The sequence below is a fragment of the Oxyura jamaicensis genome, chromosome 28 (genome assembly GCF_011077185.1).
Source record: "Oxyura jamaicensis isolate SHBP4307 breed ruddy duck chromosome 28, BPBGC_Ojam_1.0, whole genome shotgun sequence".
In the NCBI taxonomy this organism is placed as follows: domain Eukaryota; kingdom Metazoa; phylum Chordata; class Aves; order Anseriformes; family Anatidae; genus Oxyura; species Oxyura jamaicensis.
In genome coordinates this window covers 717,417-739,721 of record NC_048920.1, presented here as the reverse complement: position 1 = coordinate 739,721, position 22,305 = coordinate 717,417, and the positions used below count along the sequence as shown (strand labels likewise).

General features: G+C 54.5%; 3 protein-coding genes across 8 annotated transcripts in view; 1 reads left to right on the top strand and 2 right to left on the bottom strand.

Annotated features, from left to right (window-relative positions):
- Positions 1–1,756: 1,756 nt before the first annotated feature.
- On the bottom strand, positions 1,757–7,001 carry FAM174C (family with sequence similarity 174 member C). The gene is made up of 3 exons (XM_035348417.1): positions 6,624–7,001; positions 6,168–6,326; positions 1,757–5,573 (listed from the first exon to the last, which is right to left on the bottom strand). The coding sequence occupies exons 1-3, from the start codon at positions 6,884–6,886 to the stop codon at positions 5,570–5,572; spliced, it is 426 nt and encodes a 141-aa protein (XP_035204308.1). The 5' UTR covers positions 6,887–7,001; the 3' UTR covers positions 1,757–5,569.
- A 3,780-nt stretch (positions 7,002–10,781) lies between these two features.
- CIRBP (cold inducible RNA binding protein) lies at positions 10,782–15,533 on the bottom strand. Of its 6 annotated transcripts, none has more exons than XM_035348410.1 (8): positions 15,402–15,533; positions 14,662–14,770; positions 14,464–14,570; positions 13,963–14,101; positions 13,787–13,871; positions 13,584–13,648; positions 11,120–13,162; positions 10,782–10,937 (listed from the first exon to the last, which is right to left on the bottom strand). In XM_035348410.1, exons 2-7 carry the CDS (start codon positions 14,762–14,764, stop codon positions 13,146–13,148), a joined length of 516 nt encoding a protein of 171 aa, XP_035204301.1. In that variant the 5' UTR covers positions 14,765–14,770; positions 15,402–15,533; the 3' UTR covers positions 10,782–10,937; positions 11,120–13,145. The 6 variants fall into 6 exon arrangements, with proteins under 6 accessions (XP_035204301.1, XP_035204300.1, XP_035204302.1 ...); XM_035348409.1 differs by having other exon boundaries at positions 13,584–13,651; positions 15,402–15,528; XM_035348411.1 differs by having other exon boundaries at positions 11,120–11,224; positions 13,584–13,651; positions 15,402–15,528.
- Positions 15,534–17,694: 2,161 nt separating this feature from the next.
- CBARP (CACN subunit beta associated regulatory protein) overlaps positions 17,695–22,305 on the top strand; it is a 44,411-nt gene continuing 39,800 nt past the window's right edge. Inside the window, exon 1 of the mRNA XM_035308678.1 lies at positions 17,695–17,754. Coding sequence (XP_035164569.1) covers positions 17,695–17,754 — 60 coding nt within the window. The remainder of the gene's footprint in view (positions 17,755–22,305) is intronic.

The window sequence follows — 22,305 nt, the reverse complement described above, 5'->3', positions numbered from 1 at the left end:
CACTTGGAGTTTGAAATAAATTCACAGCAGATACACGCCGCCAGCTCGTGGCTGTGACCAGAATCCCAGCCAGCGCCTGCCCGGACTTCTCCCCAGCGGCACAGAGCAGGGCCGGTGAGGACAAACATCTGCACCCGACCCAGCGTGCACAGGCCCCAGCCATTAGTCCCATTAGTGCTAATTGGAGCTACGACCCCCCCTCAGCCTGAAAACGAATGAGCATTGTATTTGCCTCCCCTTGCAGCTCGCTCCTCCGCAGCACCCCGCACGGTTTTATACCCACGCGGTTTTAAAGCCATGAAGCCGTCCTGCCCGAACGGCTGCCCCGAGAAACACTCTCGGTAACTTCGTTAAGCGCTGCACACTTAATTGTGCACAGCACGCTCCCCAGGGAGAGCCACGCGCGTGCCAAAGGGCGCTGCTGCGGCGCAAGCTCCTGCAACGCTCGCTGCAGGCGTTTGGGCTGGGAGCCGTGGTGTGAAGGGGGGGAGTGGGCTCGGGGTGGGGGCTCTGGTCCTGCCGGGTGGGTGCCAAGCCTCGGACCAGCACAGGACAGCTCCGCGCTCTGCACAGACAAGCCTCGCCCTGGCGGCAGCGAGCAGGGTGCCTGCGGGGTTAGTTCAACCAAATGAGGGCACCTTTAAATTTGGCTGTCCCAGAATCACAAAAAGCCCTTGCAGAGGAGCACTAACAGGGCGAAAAACGGCTGAGAGAGAGGCAGGGGGAGAGCAGCACCCGCAGCTGGGAGAAGCCTTCTCCAGGCAAAGAGCTCCCGGAGCAGGGCCCCGACACCCGCTGCTCCCCGCGGGGGGCTCATCCCCTAAGGGCGCTTGCATCGGACCCCCAGGCAGCTCCGGAGGGAAGGTTTGGCTCTCGAAGGCACCGGCGAGTTACCCGCAGCCTCCCCACGTCTTGCCAGTGCCCCGTTAGCAGGATGCTCGGTCTGCGAGTGCCATCTACAGGGTTCCCCCGCTCACCAGCTTCTCCTTCGGCTCTGCCTTCCCTCTCGGCACACGGCGTGGCAGGAGCCTGTGGCAGTAGCAGGTACAGCCAAACCACGGAGCAAAGGAAAGCCCCTTCATCCCCTGGCTGTGCCACCCTCCAGGGCCAGCGTTAGGCCACCAGTGTTCCTGTGCCACAGCCGGGAGGACACAGGGACACGGCCAAGAGCAGGTCGGCAGAGCGGGACACAGGAAACCTCCGCTGCCACTGATCTGCATGACGGAAATGTGCACAGCCACCCTCGTTTGTAAGATGGATGGAAAGCAGATGGTAGTACCCGGGAACGCCCTTCGTCGTGGTAAGAGTTTAATTCTTTGCGCTGAGGAACTAGGACAGCCCCAGCCAGGGGACAGCACCCCCCCCCCGCCACCTCCCAAAGCAATAAATAAAACAAAACTCGGCTCTTCTGCTGTGGAATCCCCTCCAGGGATTCACTTCGCCTTCTGTACAAGAAAAGGTAAGAACAGGGAGGAAGGAAAGGGAGGAAACTGGAGAAAGTGGAAACAAACCCTGAGATGATCAATGGAGGTGAGCACTGGGCAAGAAGACAGAAGTGTAACAACAGAAAAATAAGGCACAAAGAGGCGAGAGCGTAACCGTTACCAAGCAGAAAGCAAGGCGATGCTCGGTTAGGGCAGCTGAGCAGGGGAAGGCTCCAAAAAGGCCCCATCCCATGGGCTCAGCAGCAAGCACGTGAGGCAGCCCCGCAGAATAATCCCAAACGCTGGCTGCCAGGCGCGCTGCAACGGAGGAGTCGGGTGGAACAGAACGGTTTATTTCATTTGTTCCGAGATACAAAGGAGGGGGACGCTGTAAACAAAAGGAAAGTAAAACAATCAATCAATACGGGACTGGTTGCTATTTAAAAATAAATCAGCAATTCAGGCGGGAGGGTGAAAGACTAGCTCCTCATTTCTGAGAGCCCAGACAACACAATGCACTCAAGTGCTGTTTTATTGACTTCTTGGCAATCTGCTCATACCACAGGTCCATCTCCCGGCACGTTAATGCTGCAGATCCCATTCCAGTCACACGTACAAATGAAACAAAACAGAAGAGCGTCGTTAACAATAGAGACCCGATGCTCATATCGCTCTCAGTCAACCTCATTAACCTCAGCAGACGGTCCCGTCGATTTGCCCGGCAGTTCAACACCAACAGGAGAGGATTCGATACAGCCCTCCGAGAAGATCAGAGAGGCAATTATGTAAACTTTAGAAATTAGGCTTTGGCTTAAACAGCAGTGATTGTTTCGAGCAAACTCCGGAGCAGTCACCTGTGAGACACGCAGGCCGGTGACCGCGCAGCATGGCAGGGCACCGCGCACTCCACCCTTGGTCCTCGCCACCCGGCTCCCGTCAGCTCCGACAGCCTCGGTCCCATCATTTTTTTTTGGCACAGACCGGCAGGAATGGGCTGCCGGAGCCCACAGCACCTCCCACGAACATCCCAGTTTGTTCCAGAGAACGAAAGCGCAGCAGCAGCTGGCGAGGCATCAGCCTGCCCGGGGACAGGCGCACGCACGAGCAGAGCGCCGCGCTGATGCCGCTCGGCTGCGGGACGGAGCCGCCTCACACGCAGCTGGCTCAGCACACACGTGCGTCTGTTTGCATCTGTGTCTTTAAACCTCTTCTGAAAAACTACTACGAGTTGTAACTGCTGCCAAGAGACCTACAAGGCTACCAACGTGGATGTCACAGTGACTAAAACTGCAGCTGAAGTGACTACTGAACTGCTCGCAGACTAGGGGAACAAAACACAAGGCTTCAAGGCCACAGTTACAGCAAGACCCCCCAAAGCCTGTGCTGGCTGCACGCCATGGGGGTGCTCTTCCACCTCTGCAAGGAGAGGCTGCTGCAGTAGCTCCAGTTTATTTGTCCAGGAGAAGCAGAGATCAGTAAAGCTGTGCTGAGCTTTTGCTCGTACATACATAATCACAGCTGAGCTGTGCCGATGCATTTGTACTTGAAGGAGCCTCAGATCTGTAACTAGCATCTTTGTTTTCTCCTCTTAGAAGATGCGTTTAACAGAGATTTGGAGCTACTCCACATCAAACGGGGCGGGAGTGTAAAGCCGTGGCCTGTGAGGAGCGAATCCAGGCTACGGACTGCTCCCGCGATGCAGGGTGGCTCAGCAGAACGTGGAAATCACCACCCGTGGCCATGGACTGCAGCTCAAACTCGTCTCTAGCCAGAACAGCTTCAGATTAAGAGTGACAGCAATCCCACATCGCAGCTGCAGAATCACTTTTTCATTCTGCAGATGATGAAACTCTCTCCTTTAAAGAGGGCCAGCAGAAGGGCTTCTGAAAATATGTACGTGGTACATAGGTGTCGGGCCAGCACACCCTCTGGGCCTTCAACTTAATCATCACTTGCCTGTACAGCACAAGAATAGGGACCTCATTACACACTCTAGCTGCATCCCTCTGCATCTTCCCCTGCTCACATTCTAAATACCTACTACAGCAAAATCAAATTCCATCAAAATTATTTTCATGACAGGACCTACAGCTTGAGGTCCTCTCTTTGATCAAAATCATTCAAACTGTTAACATTAAAAAATCATTCCCTCCTGCAAGGAAAGGAAACTTATAAATTGCTAAACCCATCTGTCCAATGAAGAGCAGAGCCTAGAGAATGATCAAGTAAATCACCTCCGCTAAAGAAAGACCAATGAACGCGTCAGTCAAAACGCTGTGCCGGGGCACGTCAGCGGACTGAAAGAGTCAGGCTTACCTGGCTTGTGCACAATGCAACAGAGAAACAACTTTGTAAAGGGAATTGAAGAGCCAAAGAAAGTTATCAGCATGTTCATAGACCTGCCAGGCTGTAGAGGATCAAGGAAGCTACACTACCATGAATCAAACAAATCAGCTCTCTGATCACCCAAGGGGCAGCAACGGCCAGATCTAGCTATTACCGCTATCCTCACCGAGGAGCGCAGCAAAGGCTTTCATCTCTGCATCAGCTAAACAAGCAGAAAGTACCTAAAAGAGGCATGAAAGGATATAAATGATATGAAATTAGGGCACATCCAAGTGCGGTGTTCACATGACAGCATTACTAAAAATATATATTTAAAAATCTTTTGCCTGTGTGCAAGTCGGAGCTGCCAGCACCTAGGGTGACATTTCTCCAGGAAACCTCTGAGAAAGGCTGCCCCTGGCACAGGTGAGCACCAGGTCCACACCGCTCCATCGACCGCCCCACGAGGGATTTCGGGGCAGCAGCCAGACCCCGAGCTCCCAGGTAACCTCAGCAAAACCTTTTGTCATCACTACCTGATAGAGGTACCCTTCTGCCCCGCTCTGTTTTGTCCCCTTATCTAGAGGATTTGCTAACCAAAAGAAAGGAACCATTATTTCAGACAGTCTAAATCTTCACCATAAAGGTGAAGTCCTTAGCCTTACAGCTGCAGCTCTTATGGAGGGAAATCCCCGGCCCGCAGGGCAACTTCCCTTGGGTTCTCCTAACAAAGGCACTACCAATTTGGGGTGGAAGAAGGACTTAAGGATATAGGTCTGCGCTGCCCAGAGTTTTCCAAGGAACGACCCTCCCTTAGTGGCTGAAATGTGCTGCGAACAGAAGCACTTTGCAAGCCATTTTCACCATTTTAGCAGTAAATCCACCTAACAAAGACGTTCTAACACAGTCGTGTTTGGTCCGACATTGTAAGAACCCAGATGTGGACACAACGAGCTGCACGGGAACCCTCCAGTTTGCTGGGCTGACCTCAGACAGAGCCAGCAGCTCAAAATCCAGAAGCTGGGTGGATGTCACACATTGCTCCGGTGAAAGTACCATTGCAGCCCCTGAGACCTGCAGCTGGGCAGAGCAGCCTGAACACTCACAGCCCTACAGGCCACACAGCCAGGAACTCTTGGAGAAACACTCCTTCAGGCCAAGCAGCACATTTCATTTGTAAACATCTTTGCTCTGTAAACCCATGTAACGCCCTGCATTATCAGGTGTAACGCCCCATCCTGCAACTGCATTTAATTCACTGCTCTTTCCCAAATCTATCCTGTCTGAACTAAGGAAACGCTATCCATGCCCAACACTGGTATAAGAGACAACAAAAGCTCTCCCAGCTCCACCATTAGATGCAGAGCTGGTTACAGAGATGCTTACTCAAGAGGTCACCTGATACTGCATGAAGGAAAGAGGATCAGCCTACAGAAGGAACCCCCTTGCCTGATGCTTCAAGCCGACTGCCAGTCAGGAGAGGGATATGAGCACTTTTCAAGTACCGATAGGCCAGCAGACACAGCTGCAGCACTTGTGTCCAGAGCCATTAGATTTCAAATGCTGAGGAATTTCCCTTAGTGTCTCCCTGTGCAGTTGTAGCATCCTTTAGCTTGCAGCTCCACCTTTCCCCAGAAACACGTATAAAGGAAACAGGTTTGGTCCCCTTTCCCCAGCCCCAGCTACCAAAGTGTTTGTGCTTTTAATAGTCCTTATAAGCAATTATAAAAAAAATAAAACTTGAGCATTGGTAAGGTGATTCCACTGGTGGACTTGCACCCCCGTGGGCAGTCTTCACAGTTGGTGCCACTGGTCCGAAATCACCTGGAAAGGAAAAGAAAAAACAAAACAGGGTGAGCACACACAACTTGACAGATCATTAGCAACCTCAAAACAGCTGGGGGAGCTGAGAGGCCAGAAGCAAGCCATGCCTAGCTAACATTCCTCCTCAGCTTTAATAGAACATTCTCCAGAGAATCAAACTTGCATGATCCAGGGAATGAAAGCACATCGCTATGAAAGCGGGAATGGATGCCTCAACAGGACCGTGAGTTTTGCTGTGACCTGACTCGGGGGCAATTCCCCCACTTGAGAAACTGACAGCTTTATTTCCATGCCAGTGCAGGGAGCCTCAGACTGGGCCACGAGGGATGTCTGTCCCTGCTGCTGAGCACAAAGCACAACGTGGTGCCCCAAACACCGACCGTCTGCGAAACCAGGACAGGTGCCCTTCAGGATGCTGGTCGGGAGATGAAGAAAAGCAAAATAAAGTCCATGTGCTGACACAGAAAGACCACAGGCAGCAGCTTCATTTACGCAGAGCTGATTACACGATCTGTGCCAAAGCTTCCACCCCTTAGGAAAGGATTCCGTTAGTTTCTCGTGAGGAAAAGAGAAGCATAGGAAATACCCGCTTACCGCCTCAGATTTCGTGTTTCAAACACTGTGTCCTCGTCACTGTCCAGTGAAGCCATCTCTATGTTCTCGTCGTAATTTGACAGAAGGCCGTATTTCTTCCGCTGAGGCTTCTTCAACCTGAAATTAGTTTTGAGCTCTCTGGGTCCCTCTGATCTAGAGCTGAGGGCACACAGATGGCAGAGTGAGTGCTCCGTCACCGGGCCTTACGGCTCCACGGGCGCAACAAACGGGACCAGGAGGCTTTTTAGTGTTAATTAATAGTGGCATGAACGTACAGGACCGTTTCCCCTGCCACAGGGAAACACCTCCACGCAGCTCCCAGCCTGGTGGAGGGCAGGGAGCTGGGACAAATGGGCACAATCTGGCGGGGGGGGGGGGGCAAACCGGGTACTGGGATGGGGCAAAACGGGTACTGGGACAGGGCAAAACGGGTACTGGGACAGGGCCCGCACTCACCGGACTGCCCGCAGAAGGAAGTAGAACGCAGCCAGCGCAGACAAGGCGCTGAGCACGTACAGGGCCCGCTTCAGCACCGGCAGCCCCAACCCAGGCAGCGGCCCCGGCCCTGGCCGCGTCCCGTTACCGGTAGCCGCCTGCGGCGCCTCGGTGACATTGAGCGGGGCCGGGGCAGTCAGGATGGCGGCCCAGCCGCCGTGCTGCAGCAGCAGCAGGAGGGGGAGGAGGATGAGGAGGAGGCAGCGGGGCAGCGGCCGCAGCATGGCCGGGCGGCTCGGAGCGGTGCTGCGGCGGGGCAGGCGCAGGAAGGCGGCGGGCCCGTGCTGTGCAGTGCAGGCACCGTCCGGGCCCGGCGGAGCCGCACGCGGCGTTCCGGGGCAGCGCCGTTCCGTGAGGCTCCCTGCATGGGGCTGGGCTCAGCGGGGCGCTGCGGAGGCCTATCTTCATGTCCTGCTACGGCCCTGGCAGCCTGAGACCCCCCCTCAGAGCCGCCATTTCCCCCTCAGAGCCACCCCGGCCTCCTGAGGGCCGCCATTTCCCCCTCGCAGCACAACTCCTTCGCCCAGGGGTGTCGTTTCTCCTCAGAGCTGCCATTTCTCTTCGCCACACAAACCCCCAGCCTCAGGATCTCAGCTCCACTTTTTCCCCTCACGCGGTCAGGGCAGCCGCAGCCCCTCAGGCCCTGCGGACGAGGGCCCACAGGACGTCACCAACCGTCCCCTCGGCCTTGATGGGAGCCCTTGTCACCATCCTGGGGCGTGCACTTGGTGGGGGACAGCGAGCTACTCGAAACAAAGGCACACAGCAAACCCTTCTTCCAAAATCCTCAACTCTCACAGCGGTGAACATTTTAAACCACAGCACAAGAGCTCCAACGCCCCAGGTGGTTTATAAACCACCCTAAGGCATCGTCCTTCTGGGGAAAGGCCTGAGCTGTCCGGACATATCGGACTTGTACAAAAATAACCAGTTTCAGCCCGGACAGGGGTCACCCCTCTCAGCTCACACCAGTAGGTGTCACAGCAGCCCCGTGGCACCCAAGCACCGCCTGGAGATCACAACTGCATTTTGCATTCAGCCCGGGCAGCTAGCTATCCCCAGGCACAGCCCGAACCCATCCCAGGAACAAATCATTAATGCAGCGCTGTAATTAGCGATGCCAAAATAACATCTCAAACTAGGCTTGGTTTTACACCTATAATTATTTTTGCTTGTGTTTAAGCATCTAGGCAACCTATATAGGAACATACGGTCTTTCAAATAATGCTTTGTAAGTATTTACAGATTGAACTTGTTTAAATTTCATCTGAGTTATTATTTAAAATCAGCCGAAGTTTCTCACACTCTCAGTCCTATATTTAATATCATCCTTCATTAACATACAAAGTGCGAATTAAAAATTACCAGATACTGCCCCCAAAAATGTATCAGCAGATTTAACTGGAAGCACTGCTTATATAATTAGAAAAAGCGTAGATTTCAGGGAGTAGGCTTCATCATCATTCCCATTCTGCATGAACAGAACGCCCCCAGGGCTCTCGTAGACCCTTATCGCTGCACAGGAAATTGTGATGAAAAATTGTGATGTCCGTCGTGGGACAGCAAACCCCACATGCCGAATTCCCCCTGAATTCCTTTGTGCCTGGGAGTCCCCAGCAAGAAAGAACACTTTTTAATAAGAGCAAGTTTTTTAATCCAAGGTTACCCATTAATTTAGCTGATTTGTACCAGCTAAGTGTCTGGCCTCCATCACACCTGTCTGCTCTGCAGAGCTAATTGAAGCAGCAACAGAACACAGACGCCTCGGTGGGTCCGTGTGCTGGCAAGCAGCTACAACCTTCCCTAATGGCCAGGCTTTACACTGCGGACTGGAGAACACACAATCAATCCTGCCCTTCAAATACCGCGGCAGTAATTGTTACCAGGCTCAATACCCACAGCTGCATAATTTCTTCAGGCACTTAGGCTGTATGAACAGGCTTCTTTTTTGCATAATACACTGCTTAAAAGACTATTCTTCAAGTGGGACTTAGCATAACCAACAGCCAGAGAAGCAGCTGTTCAAGATGGAGGGTTGGGGTGAAAAAAGCAGGATAAAGCAGTCAAATTTGTTCTTTTAACACAAAGGTAGGCAGGACAGTAGCAAAGAGAACCAGAAACCCTCTTGGTGCTTTGTCCAGCTACCACATTGCAGTCTCCTGGCGCATTCTCCACCAAGCTGCCAGAGATGCATTCACAGCTGTCAGCCTTTCCATCAGTATAAATCCTCCTTATTGAGCTGCCACATTTTGAGGATTTAAGCAAGAATGAGACCTCATTTTTCATGAGAATCAGGCACCTGCATCAATTCAGTTGGAACCAACTGAGCGTGGTTACAGGGGCAGCGGGTCTCTTAGGAACGCAGCATTCATTTTGGAGCAGGAGCCCTGTGCCGGCCATCAGTCAGACCAGGGCAGGAGTGGAAAAAGTAATCTAAGCCGCTTCCGCTCCGCTGTGTAGCACGGCAAGACACAGGTCTAGCATATCGAGGATGACAGCCTGAAGGGCAAAGACTTTTAAGGACAGTTTGGGTTACAGTGTGATGTATCGGAAAACCTCCTCCTCTACTCAGGGAAGAAGAGTTTGTGTAACCTGAAGCATGCAAGAAACGAGTCACGGACAACTGAAGGAATTCAGCAGCCAGCACTCATCTGACCTCTTAGACTCGGTAGCAAGTAGGTAACAAAATTAACAGTTATCGCATGCATACAGAAGAGGAAGAAAAGGGCAGTTTGCTTTGACACAAGGTAGAGAAACCCAAACTGCAGCAGTTAATGAAACTGCAGCATAGCACCTCAATTAAACAAAGGCTTTAACTCCTGCACTACTCTTGGCAAAATACAGTAGCCATTGCAAATAAAAGGCAACATCTGCTGATGTGAGTAGATGGCAATCTTTTTATTAGCCATTCTGTTCCACAGAGGCAAAGAGGTCCATGCAAAATTGCAGATTCTCCAATTGGTGGCTTATGCACATTTGATCTGTGGCTGAATTTCTGATTCACAGCACTAGCAGGAATTGGTCTAACTATGTATCTCCTCTTTAGACACAGAGAAATGTTTTGGCACTGAAGTAGCTACACACAGTATTTTAAAACTTGCCAGCTGTTAGGAGTCAGCTTTCTTACTGACACCCATCCCGGCAGCTCAATTTACCCTGCTCCATCCTGGGCACTTTCCTGGCATTAGACTGGTGGAAGCACTCACCATATGGTTATCTGCAGAGCACAACTCCACTTCTGGAAAGGTTGTGGAAATGCTATTGTGCTCTAAAAGCCTTTGGAAAGCATTTGCTATCATTTCCCCCACTTCCAAAAGGGGGCTACTGTATTAATACCTTTTAAGGAATGACTCAGATCAGGTAACTCTGCACAATGTAATTACACCACCCTCAACTGGTACCTTTCTTCCCCTCTTACTCCATGTGATCCTAAAACCCAAAAGGTAAAGCTTGCTTTTCACTTACAAATACTCCATCAATATGTAAATAACCCTAAAGCAGCTTCACCTTGAATCAAGCACTCAAAGACCGAACAGCAGTGGCAGGCAGGTGAACCTCACGTGCCATCTGAGAACTGGAACGCGTGGAATTTTAAGAACACACAGCCACTTGCACAAGTAGCAGAAACATCCCACGTCAGCTTTCATAAGGGAGATTGTTTTCATTGCACTAATGTGTATGGAAAGAAATCGTTCCTTATCCAAGCTCAAAATGGCTTTTAGTATTCAAGTGCTAATTAGACTTCTGCATTTGTTACCATTTCAAGCGTTCCTCAGCTGGCAGCAGCAGCTTCTCTTCTGCACAAACAATGCTCATCGTTTATGTAATTACCATCTGATAGCTCCCTTCAGATGTAGCCGCTTCACTACTGAAGTTTTTCAGATGCACTAACGATGCAATTAGGCCACTTAATTCAAGGTTAAAACAATACAATTTAAATTCTTCCTAAGTTGACCTTACAGACAGGCTGCCTTACCTACCCTGTCCACCTTCCCACCAGAACGTTTTTTGTAGCTTTAGCTGGGCTATACACAACAAATAATTAATTTTTTCTTGTATGCCTTGGCCACAAGCTAGTATCCATCTTTTTTCCCCCCACAAAAGTACTACAAAGATGCATTTTTTTCCACATTCCAGTATTTTATTCTAGCTCAATTGGCTTAATTCCTTGATCCATTGAACTATATAAAAATCAGTAACACCACTGCTTAAAGCTCTTCATCTCCACTCCAGTTTAAGGTTGTCCTTCTTGGTCTTCCCTGATGCAGTTCATTGCTGAAATAAAATTAAGACAGGGAATTTTAAAGGCAGAGTCTGCGTACATTTTCATCTTGAAGCTACTGGAGGCAGATTTTACCACTTAAAGAGCAGTACTGTTAAAAAAAAAGTAACAGAGCCAAATCTTTTGGTTCAGGAAAAGCTCCCGGGATGAAGGTCAGGCTGAAATGGGACGTTACCTGGCTGGCAAAACCGCATCTTGGTCCTGCTTCCCTGGAAGGAATGCTCTCCTTGCTCAGAATCCCCACTCAGCATCCGTGGCGAGCATCCATCTTCTCTTCAGCCTGCCAAAGCAAAGGTGCATTAATAATCATATAAAGCAGAGCCTTTACATTGCCACCCACCTCCCCCAACACAAGTCACATCATATACGAGGGTTTCACAAGCCATTCGCTGAACCCATCACACCACAGAAGCACAGTCTGGGAAAACTGTTCCAGGGCTGGCTGATGCCTTTGATACGCCAGCCAATGTATCATTTGATCCCTAAGCAGAGAGTTAACCACTTTGACATGGCTGCTTAGGAAGTGTGGGCTATGGGAAAAAGTTAATGGCAACAAGTAGGATGGCAAAGAAAGCTACAATTAAAGTGAGCAACTTAATGAAGTCTAGAAAAGAGTCTCAATAGATGAACACATATCAAGTCAGGGAATTCGGTTTCCCATCTTGCTTCCATACCTACTAGCAAGACATGACTGCATGCCCAACTCTGATCTGTGGAACTGAAGTTGTGCCACAAGCCAAAGGTTGCATACGGCATGGGTTAAAATTTTTCCATCAGTTGACCAAAATTGTCAAAGGAATATTTCACAGGTACATTAGACTTTCAAATGAGCTCTCAACAAGAGGAAGGATGCGGACATGAGCAAAAGGAGTTACCTCGAATTACAGGACTATTTCCACATATGAACTAGCCAAGAGAGCAGCTTTCGTCTCAGAGGTTTCTGTTGGAGGCACAACACTTCTTTTCTCCAAGGACACTGCAGTTTCCATATGCTAGCAAAGAATTCTTAGAACTTGTAAGGCAATGACAAAGCTAGCTAATTACGGCAATTTCCCTACCATTGAACACTCCACCAAGCTCGTAACTAGTCCAGTTACTAAAGGACTAATTCCTCACCACAGCTTTTCAATGCAGGGTATTTCAGTATTTTAAGGAAACATCAGTTATCCTCGCTAACACTGGCATTCCCTCAGCTTCTGCTGACTTAGGCTTTGAGTGCTACAACATCCTAAGGTACATGCTTTCAGTCGCCTGCCTCTACAGACAAGTTTGACTGTTCTTATGTGAAAGTATGTCGACAAATTCACATGGCAAGACCGGTTAAGATTAAATTCTAGCGACTGTTCAGTACATCTGGTTTGCTCTTGTACTATTCACTGCTTTTTCTCCTCTCCTCTGGCATCCTCTACATAGACTGTTCTCCGTCTTCAAGGATTGTGTTGTGCAATGAAATGTAAATGTCAGGAGCAGAGTTCATTTCAGACGGTCTTTTAATAGGCTTCGTAAAGCCAAAGAAAACTGTATACAAGAATCCTTTACCACTTCAAATACAATATCAATGGAATATGCATATTTCTTCCAGTAAAAAAGGACAATATAAATAAACATTTTCAAGAACCTCTTTTATGGTAAGTTTGCAAGTCTACTTCTGGGTAATTTACATCATTACAACAGTAAAAATACCGTTATGCAGGTTGAACATACAAGCGAGTTTCTCTTTAGATATATCAAGGTGGTTTGCCTTCCAATTTGTACCCAGGCTGCATTCCTACCTTGCTACACTAAAGGAATGTTACAAAAGACGAAGGTAATGCACTTAAAAAAAAAAAAAGAAAGAAAGTCCACAGCTTGTTCAGCTTCTAGTGAACATTGAATTAAAGGTCCTTTCTATCTCAAAAGAAACTGAATTGGGGCCCCAACTTTAAAAAAAACGCCTTGGCTCATCATGAAGGATAAAATAAAATCTGAAGTGCTTTCAAAAAAGATTAAAAACACTTGAAAGCAGAGCTTTCTTAAAGAAAAGTCTAATTAGACCATCTTTTATCAGAAGCTGTCAGGCTGTGTTTGACAAGATTAGAACTGATAATACTACAAAAGTGAAAATACAAGTAGATGTACTACACAATAACGATTTCAGCGAAGCTCCAAAAATCTTTATAAATACAGCCATTGGAAGGACGATCTTGAGTCAGGAAGGATTTTTACTCGTTGTGTGTAGCTGAGGACAAGAAGCAGGCACAATTGTAAAGGCACTGAAGCATAGACAAGTTCCAGCATTTTACTCCCTTGCATTATTCCAGAAGCTAGTGCGCTACAACGTCAGAGAATTCCCCCACCCTTGAATAAAGTTTGTTAGGGCTTTTGAGTTTTGGCTTAGTCTCAAGCTCGAAGAACGTATTTTAAAAAAAACTTGCTTTGCCTTAGATCCAAGCAACTCCTACACATGCATTACAAATTAGAAACTTAAATGGCACAACCACGTCCAAAGCCTGACAGATTGGTTCTTACGGGCAAGAACAGAAATAGTGGCACAGTCCAACTGAGCCTTACAGTATTTCCAGACTTCAGAACAGGGTCAGAAGATTTAAGAGAGTTCCTACAGCAACGTACGCATCATTCCCATTTGAACCAAGACTTACCGTAACTGTCATAGCTGTCTCTGTAGGATCCTCCTGAAGACCTGTCACCATAGCCACCTTGACTCCTGCTGTTAAAAAACAACCACATGCTCTGTATTTGGTCAACTGTTTCTGCAGCCTGTTGACATTTCTGGCACGCAGGCAATGGACATCAAGAGCTTTACGACTACAACAAGGCACGGGAGGAGTTGCGACAGCATTACCTGCTATTATAGTAGTCTCTGGAACCATTATATCCTCCACTTCTGGAGTCAAATCTGCTTCCGCCATAGCCTCTGTCTCCACCTCCTTGAACAGACAGCAGGTTACGGTTTTTCTTTAGCATTCTGACAAGCGCCACCATCGTTTCAAGAAGTACAAGTCATTCATGCACACCCACCTCTGGAGAAGCCACGGCCTCGACCTCTGCCGCCCCGGAAAAAGCCTCTGCCCCCAGAAGAACCCCCTCTGTATCCACGAGATCTGTTCTCTGATGACTTTCCAGCTTGATCAACTCTGATCTGACGTCCGTCTACAGACTAACAACCAGAAAACACACAAGTCAGCTTGCTGTTTTACAGTTATACACCTTTTAGTTAAGCTGTAACAGAACTTACTAGTTCTTATGAAGAGTGGCTTTATTAAATGCCACGGCTAAGCCAACTACACAAGTAAACTGACTTTCAAGCCATAGTCATTCTCTTTTTAACTGCATTGTTAAAAAACACTGAAACACCATAAAACCCTAGCAACACACTCTCTTCGGCATTTTTTTCTATTTTTTGTTAGAACACTACTATTTCTCTTTTTTTCCAAGCAGTACTGAACAGAATCACGCCTTCCAAGCTTCAGTGATGACCTTTCAAGGTAAAAAAAGAAGTCATTTCCAAGGGCTCCTTACCTTTCCATTCATGGCCATCATTGCATCTTTAGCATCGTCTATGTTTTCAAACGTAACAAAGCCAAAACCCCTGGATCTTTGAGTCTCTCTGTCTTTCACCACAACAACTACAAAACGGGAAAAAAAGAAGCACGCATCAGCACCCGTGCACCCCGCGGGACCCACCTGTCACCGCGGTGCTCGGTGCTGCAGCCTTACCTTCAGAAATCTGTCCGTATTTAGAGAAGACCTGCTCCAACGACTGCTCGTTGGTGTCAAAACTCAGCCCGCCGACAAAGAGCTTCCCCTCGTCTGATGCCATCACGACCTGCAAAGCCAACGCACCGAGGTCAGCGCCGCCCAGACGCGCTTCCCCACCGCCTCAAGCGTTAACCTCGGCCCCCCACCAGCAGCCCGGCGCCCTAAACGGACCCAGCTCCACCGAGTGGCCGCTGCGGAGCGCGGGGGAGCCGCCGGGGCCGGGCCCTGGGCCGAGGCCTCCCGAGGGGCCCGGGGCCGCCCCGCCGGGCCCTGAGGGCCCGCCAAGCGCGGGGCCGCTCCGCGCATGCGCGCCCCCAGAGGCCCCCCTCAGCGCCGACCCCCGCCCGGCCGCGAGACCCCCGCCCCTCCCTCCCGCCCCGCCCCCCCGCGCAGGCGCAGCGCGCCGCGCCTCCTCCCGCCCGCCGCCATTTTGCACGGCCGAGGCCCGTCGCCATTTTGTTTCCGAGGGCGCACCGCGGCCCTCCCCGCGCCCCTTCCCCCCCTCAGGGGGCCACTGGGACGGCTCCGCCTTGCTCCCGGATCCCCGCGGAGGGCACCCGCAGCGGGCCGGGAGCCCGGCTCCGGAGCCCCGTGCCCAGCCAGGCCCGCTCCGGCCGCACACCACCGCCGGCCTCGGCGCCCTGAACCCCCCCCCCCGGGCCGGCCGCAGCCCGCCCACAGCGGCGGCGGGCGCTTACCGGTGCTGCGGAGCCGCGGAATCCACGCAGCGCCCCCAAAGCTTCAGTACGATGAACGCCGAGGCTGGCGGGGCGGTGGCTTATAAAGCTTCGCGCGGGGCCACGCCCCCCTCATGCATATGCAGATAGAGCCGCCGCCGCAGGGCGGGGCGAGCGGCGGCGCCAAAGCGGCGGCGCCTGATTGGCTCGCGCCTCATTAATATTCATGAGCCCCCTCCGGGCGGCGAGGGGAGGGGGGAGCGAAAACAAAACCGCTGCGTCCGCCCCGCCCCCCTTCCTCCCACGTGGGGGTGGGGCGTGGATGTCGGCGCTGATTGGCCGGCAGCGCGGCGGCTGTCGGCCGGGGGAGCCCCTGTGAGAAGGAAGGAAGTGGAGGCAGCCGATTGGCCGCTGGGGCCCCGCTAAGCCCCGCCCCGCCCCGCCCATTGGCGGCCCGCACGCCGAGGGGGCGTGGCGGCGCTGCCCCAGTTTCGCGCCCTTCGCAGCAATGCGGCGGCCGCAGACAAAGGGGCCGCCGGAGGGGGCCGCCGCCATCTTGGGCCCGGCCTGGCCCCGGCCCCGGCTCCTCGCCCGTTCCCTCATCGTCGGGGCCGTCCCTGCGAGTCCCCGCCGCCCCCTCAGCCCCGGTGCTCGGCGGTGGCCCTGTGGGGCGAGAGAGCTCCGTTACTGGTTCCAAAGCACAAGCATTTTAATTAATAATAATAACCATAAAAAAACCTTCTCATTTTTGCGTTGAAGTGCTTAAGGGCCCAGACGGAGGGCCTGTAAGGTGAAAATGTCTCTGTGTTAAAGGCGTCCCACAGGGCGCTGTCCGAGATCAATGCACACTTCTACGCGGGACCGCATTGGTTTGAAAAGCGCTACCAATTTCCCAGCTTTTCCCCCCAAAGCTGCAGTTTCGCCTCAAAACCTCCCCTGCAGCTCGCCCTGCCCGGCCTCCTTCCCCCGACACCACCACGGGCGTCCCCCAGCGCAGGGCTGACAGGCTCCGTGACACCGGGGGCTGTTCGCCCTCCGGCACCGAACTCCTACCTGAGCATGGAAACGGACAGAGTCAAAAAACCAAACCACGGCGAAATGCAAACTTTCCTGCCCACCGCCGCTCGGCAGCGAGTGCCCGCTGCCTGCTCTCAGCGGGGCCGTTCCTCGCTGCTGTGTCACCACACCGACTTGGTTTTGTACGCAGCCCCGTGTAGTAATTACGAGATGCAGAGGAATCTCGGTACTGCTCTCTGCCCCAATCTCTGCTGCCGTACGCGCTGTTTTAGTTACTTTAGTTCTTGCTGTTTCGTTCCTCCTCAGCGGCGGCACGCCGTCTGCGGGCTCGGTGCTGCAGGGACAGCCACAGCCGGGGTGCTCGAAACACGCAAAAATACAGCACTGAGGAGACACCAATCTAGTAGCAGTAGCATTTTCTTACGGGCAAAACTGTGAAAAAAACTTACTAACTTCCCGGTCCTGAGAGCGAGATAAGAACGTTAAGTAATTATTATAATATGCACCACATATACGATCTATTGGTAATTAAATGCACGTGATACACTGCAGTAAAAGGAGAGGAAAAGGTTCAACATTTTGAAAATATTAGAGCAATAGTTTAAACCGAGATGAAACTCTGAATAGCAGGATAAAGTAGTACGGTATTTTGTGCAAATACAAAGAGCGCTTCCCCGTTTGCAGAGGCTCTGAGTTACTGAACGAGCCCCGGTTCCAATTCTGGCCAATTTTGCATGGGGCTGGGCACCAGCCGTGGCCCGGAGGAGCGAGGAGGGCGGGCTCGTGAGCCGCGTGAGACCGCAAAGTGATTTTTGCCCTTCAAGAGGGAAGATGACAGCGCAGCCCTGAGCTCGCGTCCCCAGCATGGCATTCTGATTAAATTAGGGACACGTTAACATAAGCATTTCTGGTCCGCGATAAGGGCGGATGAAGTGACCTTGACGCACGGAGCCGCTTCCCTGCGCTGCTTCAGGGCTGTTTTAGTCCTAGCCAGGACCAAAGGCTGTGGGGGTGGCGTATGGGGACTGCAGCTCTCCCCAGCAGAGGCTGGATCTGTCCACAAAAAGCAGGGGGCATAATGCTGGTCTCCTTCGGGTGCGCACCGATGCCCTTCCTTTGACACCGGCAGAGTTGCTCTCTTAACCAAGATCGCCCCAGTTCTGCTGCTCTCGGGAGGTTTTGTGTGCTCCAGATCTGCTCGTTCCCGTCGGACCCAGGGCGTCTGGCGCTGCAGGCTGCGGGCAGCTGCCCCTGCTCCGAGCCGGCGGTCGTGCCCAGCATCCAGGATGGATCCAGGATGGGGAAACCTCGACGCACACCGCAGGGCTACCTGCGGCTGAAACCGGCGCTGGGAGGGGTAGCTCAGTAAATACCTTGCCCGGCAGATTTCGCAGGTTGTTAGGGCAGTTAATTGGGCGTAACGCCTGCTTTGCCTCCCCGGAGCAAACCTCCCTGCAGCGGAGGCTGGCACCGTGCAGCGAGGGAACCCAAGCCGCCTGCACAGCCCAAGAGCAGAGCAGAGGCTCCTCGGGCTCCCATGCCCAGGCCCATTTTCCGTCGCCTTTGGGTGCCCGACGAGAAGGGACAGCGGTGCTCGCGGTGACCTAATATGGTGAAAGTGCCGTGGCTTCGTCAAGGACTCCCAACAGGCGGCCCGAACTACGTGCTCCTCAAAGCGGAGGCCGTGCCTTCACGTCTGTAGGCTGTGGTGTGCGATCATCGCTCAGCCATAAATCACAGGAGGCCGGAGGGACTGCGGGGATCAGCTCGGCTGTTGAATCATGCAACCCCTCTCCTGACAGATGTTTGTCTCACCCTTTTTTGTTGTTGTTTTTTTTTAAAAAAAAAGCCTCCATGACAGAGATTATGGTACCAAACATGGTATAAATGATACTTATTTCTTGAAGGCAGCACACCAGCCCTCGGCGCCACGCTGAAATACGCGAGGGGGGCAGTGACGGAGCCGTGCTGAACGCCTGCCCTTCTGTCCTGCCTTCGCTGCAGCCTCCACATCCAGCCCAGGCCTCTCCCTGCCTCCCTGGGAGCTCTGCCTGGGGCGCACCCCGCAGCCCTTCCTGCAGGCTGGGGGTCCCCCCCGGGGCCTTTTTGCAGGGGCTTTCCTCCAGGCCTCCGGGACCAGCCTCACCACGCGGCACAAAGCAGGGAGCTCCAAACCCGAGCCGCCCCGAATTCCTCTGGGTGCCGTTGCCTCCAGCAAGGGCTGGGGAAAGCAGCTCCCAGAGGGGTGGGGAGGAGCACCAGGGCAGCGGGAGGAGGCGGGCGAGCACCCTGGGGGCTTTGGAGCAGCACCCACGGCCTGCTTTGGGGCTCTGGCTTACACAAGCTGTGCAATAGCAGGATGGGAGCGGGAACAAAAACGTCCACGTAGCCGCGCTTCTGCGCTCCGGCATCGTGTTCCTCCCCCGAGCCTAAGCAAAGCGCCGGGACCACCCTTCCTGCACGCAGCCGGGGGGGTGCACGCCGCTACCGCAGCGCCCGCCAGCACAAACCGCCCCGCAGAGCCGCCTCCTCGCCCTTTGTTTCTGCCGGGATTGCAGGGAAAGAGGGAACGGAGGCTGGCCCGAGCCAGGGGTCCCCTCGCCAAACCCTTCCTCCCGGCAGTGCCACGGAGCAGGGGCTTGCACGGCAGGGGGGGGCACGCAGAGCCCCGTCCCCTGCCACCGGCCCCTGCTGCCCCACGGGACCGTCGGTGGTCTCATCGCCAGCCTTGGACTCGGAAGCACAGAGTGGAATGCTGAGCTGGGTCTGAGCTCAGAACCAGCGGCCCCGAAACCCGCAGGAAAAAAATATTCCCTCCTCTCTCACTGCTTTCCCTAAGGGAGTTGCTTATCCAGCTTTGCAGCTTGAAAAAAAAAAAAAAAAAAAAAGGCCCTGACGCAATCAGGCTGTTGCCATGGCAAGAAACGTTGCTGCTGCATTTCCCTCTGTGATTTACTGCGACGAGGACTTAGCAAGTTGTAGGACAAAGCAACAGCAAGCCGCGGGATCGGCTCTCCAGCAAGGCTTGCAAAAGCTGCACGAAACTGGGGCTGGCACACATTGCCCTAAGGCAGGAGGGGGGGGGGGTCACGGCAGCGTGGGGGACACCCAAACCTGAGCGTTGGGAAACAAATGTGCTTCCCAACCCCCCCCGGGAGAGCTCAGCCTCCGCCGTTCCCAGCTTTCTTCCCCCTCGTGCATTTCCAAACCTCTCTGGGCAGCAAGCAACCACCCCGATCCCAGTCCTGGTTCCCCATTGCTCCATCCCCACCAACACTGGCGGGGAGTGGGCGCAGCGGGCACGGTGCCGTTGCCCCCCAGGGGAGCAGGGGGGGGTACCCGCAGAGCGGACGAGGCCAGGCTGCACACAGGGATCCACAGACCCCGTACCGAGGGATCCACCCTGAGAGCCCCTGATCCCTGCACGGGGCTGGCCCAGCACCCTGGGAGGAGGGAGGGATGCGGGCCCCGGGAGCCCAGCCTGGGGACACGGCCCCTGCACGATGTAGGAACACGGGGCCCCTGCACAAAGTTTAGAACCAACTGAACACCAGCGCAGCGTCGCACCAAAAAGTCACCAAATCCCTTCTGGGGCGCACCACAGCAGGCGCCGTGCCCTGCCTCCAAGGCGTGCTGCCGCTCACCCGCACCAAGGACGCGGCCGGACTCTGCCCACCTGCAGAGCCGAGGCGATGCCCACGCACCCCCAGGTGTGAATTTGGGGCGTTTTGCTAACTCTTCCCAGGCTGCAGAGCGAACCGGCAGCGCGGCGTGACGCCAGCACCGAGGCAGGGATTTGCACTGAGGTCGGAGCAGTCGTTTGTTGGTTGTTTTTTTTTTTCCATCCTAGCTGCAAGGGCGGATCAGATCTCACGCCACGAGCAGCTCCGTGCTGCAGCGAGAGCAGCCTCAGCTCAGCCATCACCTCGGGGGCCACAAGGCTCAGCCCCCCCTAATTCTGTCCCCGGGCTTTCAGAGGGCTCAACCGCCCCGTCTCTTGTTTGCCTGCGCGGTGGCTGCACGTTTGGGGTCCCTTTAGGGCCCCTCGGGAACATCCGACAGCTCCAGGCTCCCCGCAGAGCCCATGCCTCCGCACCAGCCATGCTCTGCTTCCCTCCCGGGGCTGGCGAGAGCCTGGGGAGCCCCCCTGGGCTGGGGACGGATGCTCCTCGCCCCCCACAGCCCCGTCCCACCCCTGCATCCATGCCGGGAGCGCTTCCAGGGGCCCCTGCGCCAGCTGCGGCTCCTTCTGGCGTGGAAAAAGCAGCAGCAGCGCGGCGCGGTTCTCTCCCACCTTCGCTCCTGTCAGCCTACCAGCTGTATTAGGGACTCATCTCGGTTATATAAGCTCTCATTAATCATCATCTGAGAGTATTTGCAGCATGGTAGTTGTTAAGGTCAGGAGATGCTGCCTGAGGACACCACAAAAACTTCCACCAGGCAAGCGCCGGGTGACCTTGCAGGATGCAGGCGTGGGGATGCAGGGAGATTTTCATCTCGGTCCGCAGGGGAAAAAAAGCTGCCGGGGACAGCATTTCTCCTCCCGGCAGGAGGTGAAGCGGGCACTGGGTGAGCCAGACGGGGTGCAGGAGGCAAACGGGGCTCTCCCAGCCCAGTCCCTTCCTCACCGCCACTCACCCCGCAGGCTGGAGCAGCGCTGCTGCGTGCTGCCGTGCTCTGCAGCGGGGCGGGGGGCTCGTCCCCTCCTGCCCCCACCTAGGGGGACCCTCGCTCTCCCCGCAGGATGGCTCCAGGGCCCTGGCTTCCCCCTGCCTTCTTCTTGCTGGCCGCGAGGAAGCGACCTGCGCTCCCATTCTGCCGCCGGTGAGGCTGAGGACGCGTAAATCACCCGGCGATGTGCAGCACCGGCAGCCCCTCCCGGGCGGGTTTGGTGCCCCCGACTCGAGGCACAGCGACACAAACCGGGATTCTGCGGGGGCAGCCACAACCCCAGAGCCCCCCCTCTCCGAGCTGCGGCATCGCCCACCCGGCCAGCCCCGAGGCTCCCGCCCCGCGCTGGGAGCCCACCCTGCGCCGGCCCCCCTTCGGAGCCCCCCTGCGCCGGTGCCGGGCTGTAACCCAACCGCTCCCCAGGCAGGAATGAGAACCGACAGCCGAGCGGATTCCTGGCCGTCTGGGTCACTTTTCCCCCCCGCGCTGCCTCTCGGCCCTGCCCGCAGCTCCTGCTCCTTTTTTTTTTCCCCCTTTAAGGCAGGGAAACGGGTCGGGGAGGTTCCCCCACGCGGGGCAGGCACAGGCAAGGTCCCTGCCTCGAGCAGCAACGCCTGCCCGGGGAGCTGCGCCCTCGCAGGGGAGGGCCTGATCCTGGCACGCACCGAGTGCCGCGAGCCGGCGGGGCTGCACGACGACGAGGGGAGCGGGGACCCCCCCCGGCAGCCCCGATTTTTTTTTGGGGGGGTCGCGCCGTCAGCTCGAGCATCCTTTGTCTCGGCGGCTGCCGCCCCGTCGCGCTGCGCCCTCCGCCGCAGCAGCGCCGAGGGCCTGCGAGGGGACCCGAAATCGGGAGGGCACCGCTCCCCTGGGCGCACCGGGGCAGGGCAGCGCCACGGGGGGCGTCCTCGGCCCCCCGGCGCCCCTCGCCCGCTCGTGCCCCTCGCCCCGCTGAGCCGTTACCTTGGTGCTAAAGCCTGCGCTTTGTGAAGCTGTCCTCCCGCAGCTGGCTCTTGGCAGGAGGGGAGGCTCCTTCAAAGAGCCAATTCACGGGGCCTCCCCGCCCTGCCTTCCCCCGCGGGCAAGGTGGGGGCTTTCTCACGAGGGGGGGAAGAACGGGGCTGGGGCCCTGCGACGGGGCCGGGGCCCCACCGTGGAGCTGGGGGTGAACCCGGCCCCGGGGCTGAGCTCACCCCAAAGGGGGCACCCAGCATCCGACCGCCCGGCAGCGCCCCGC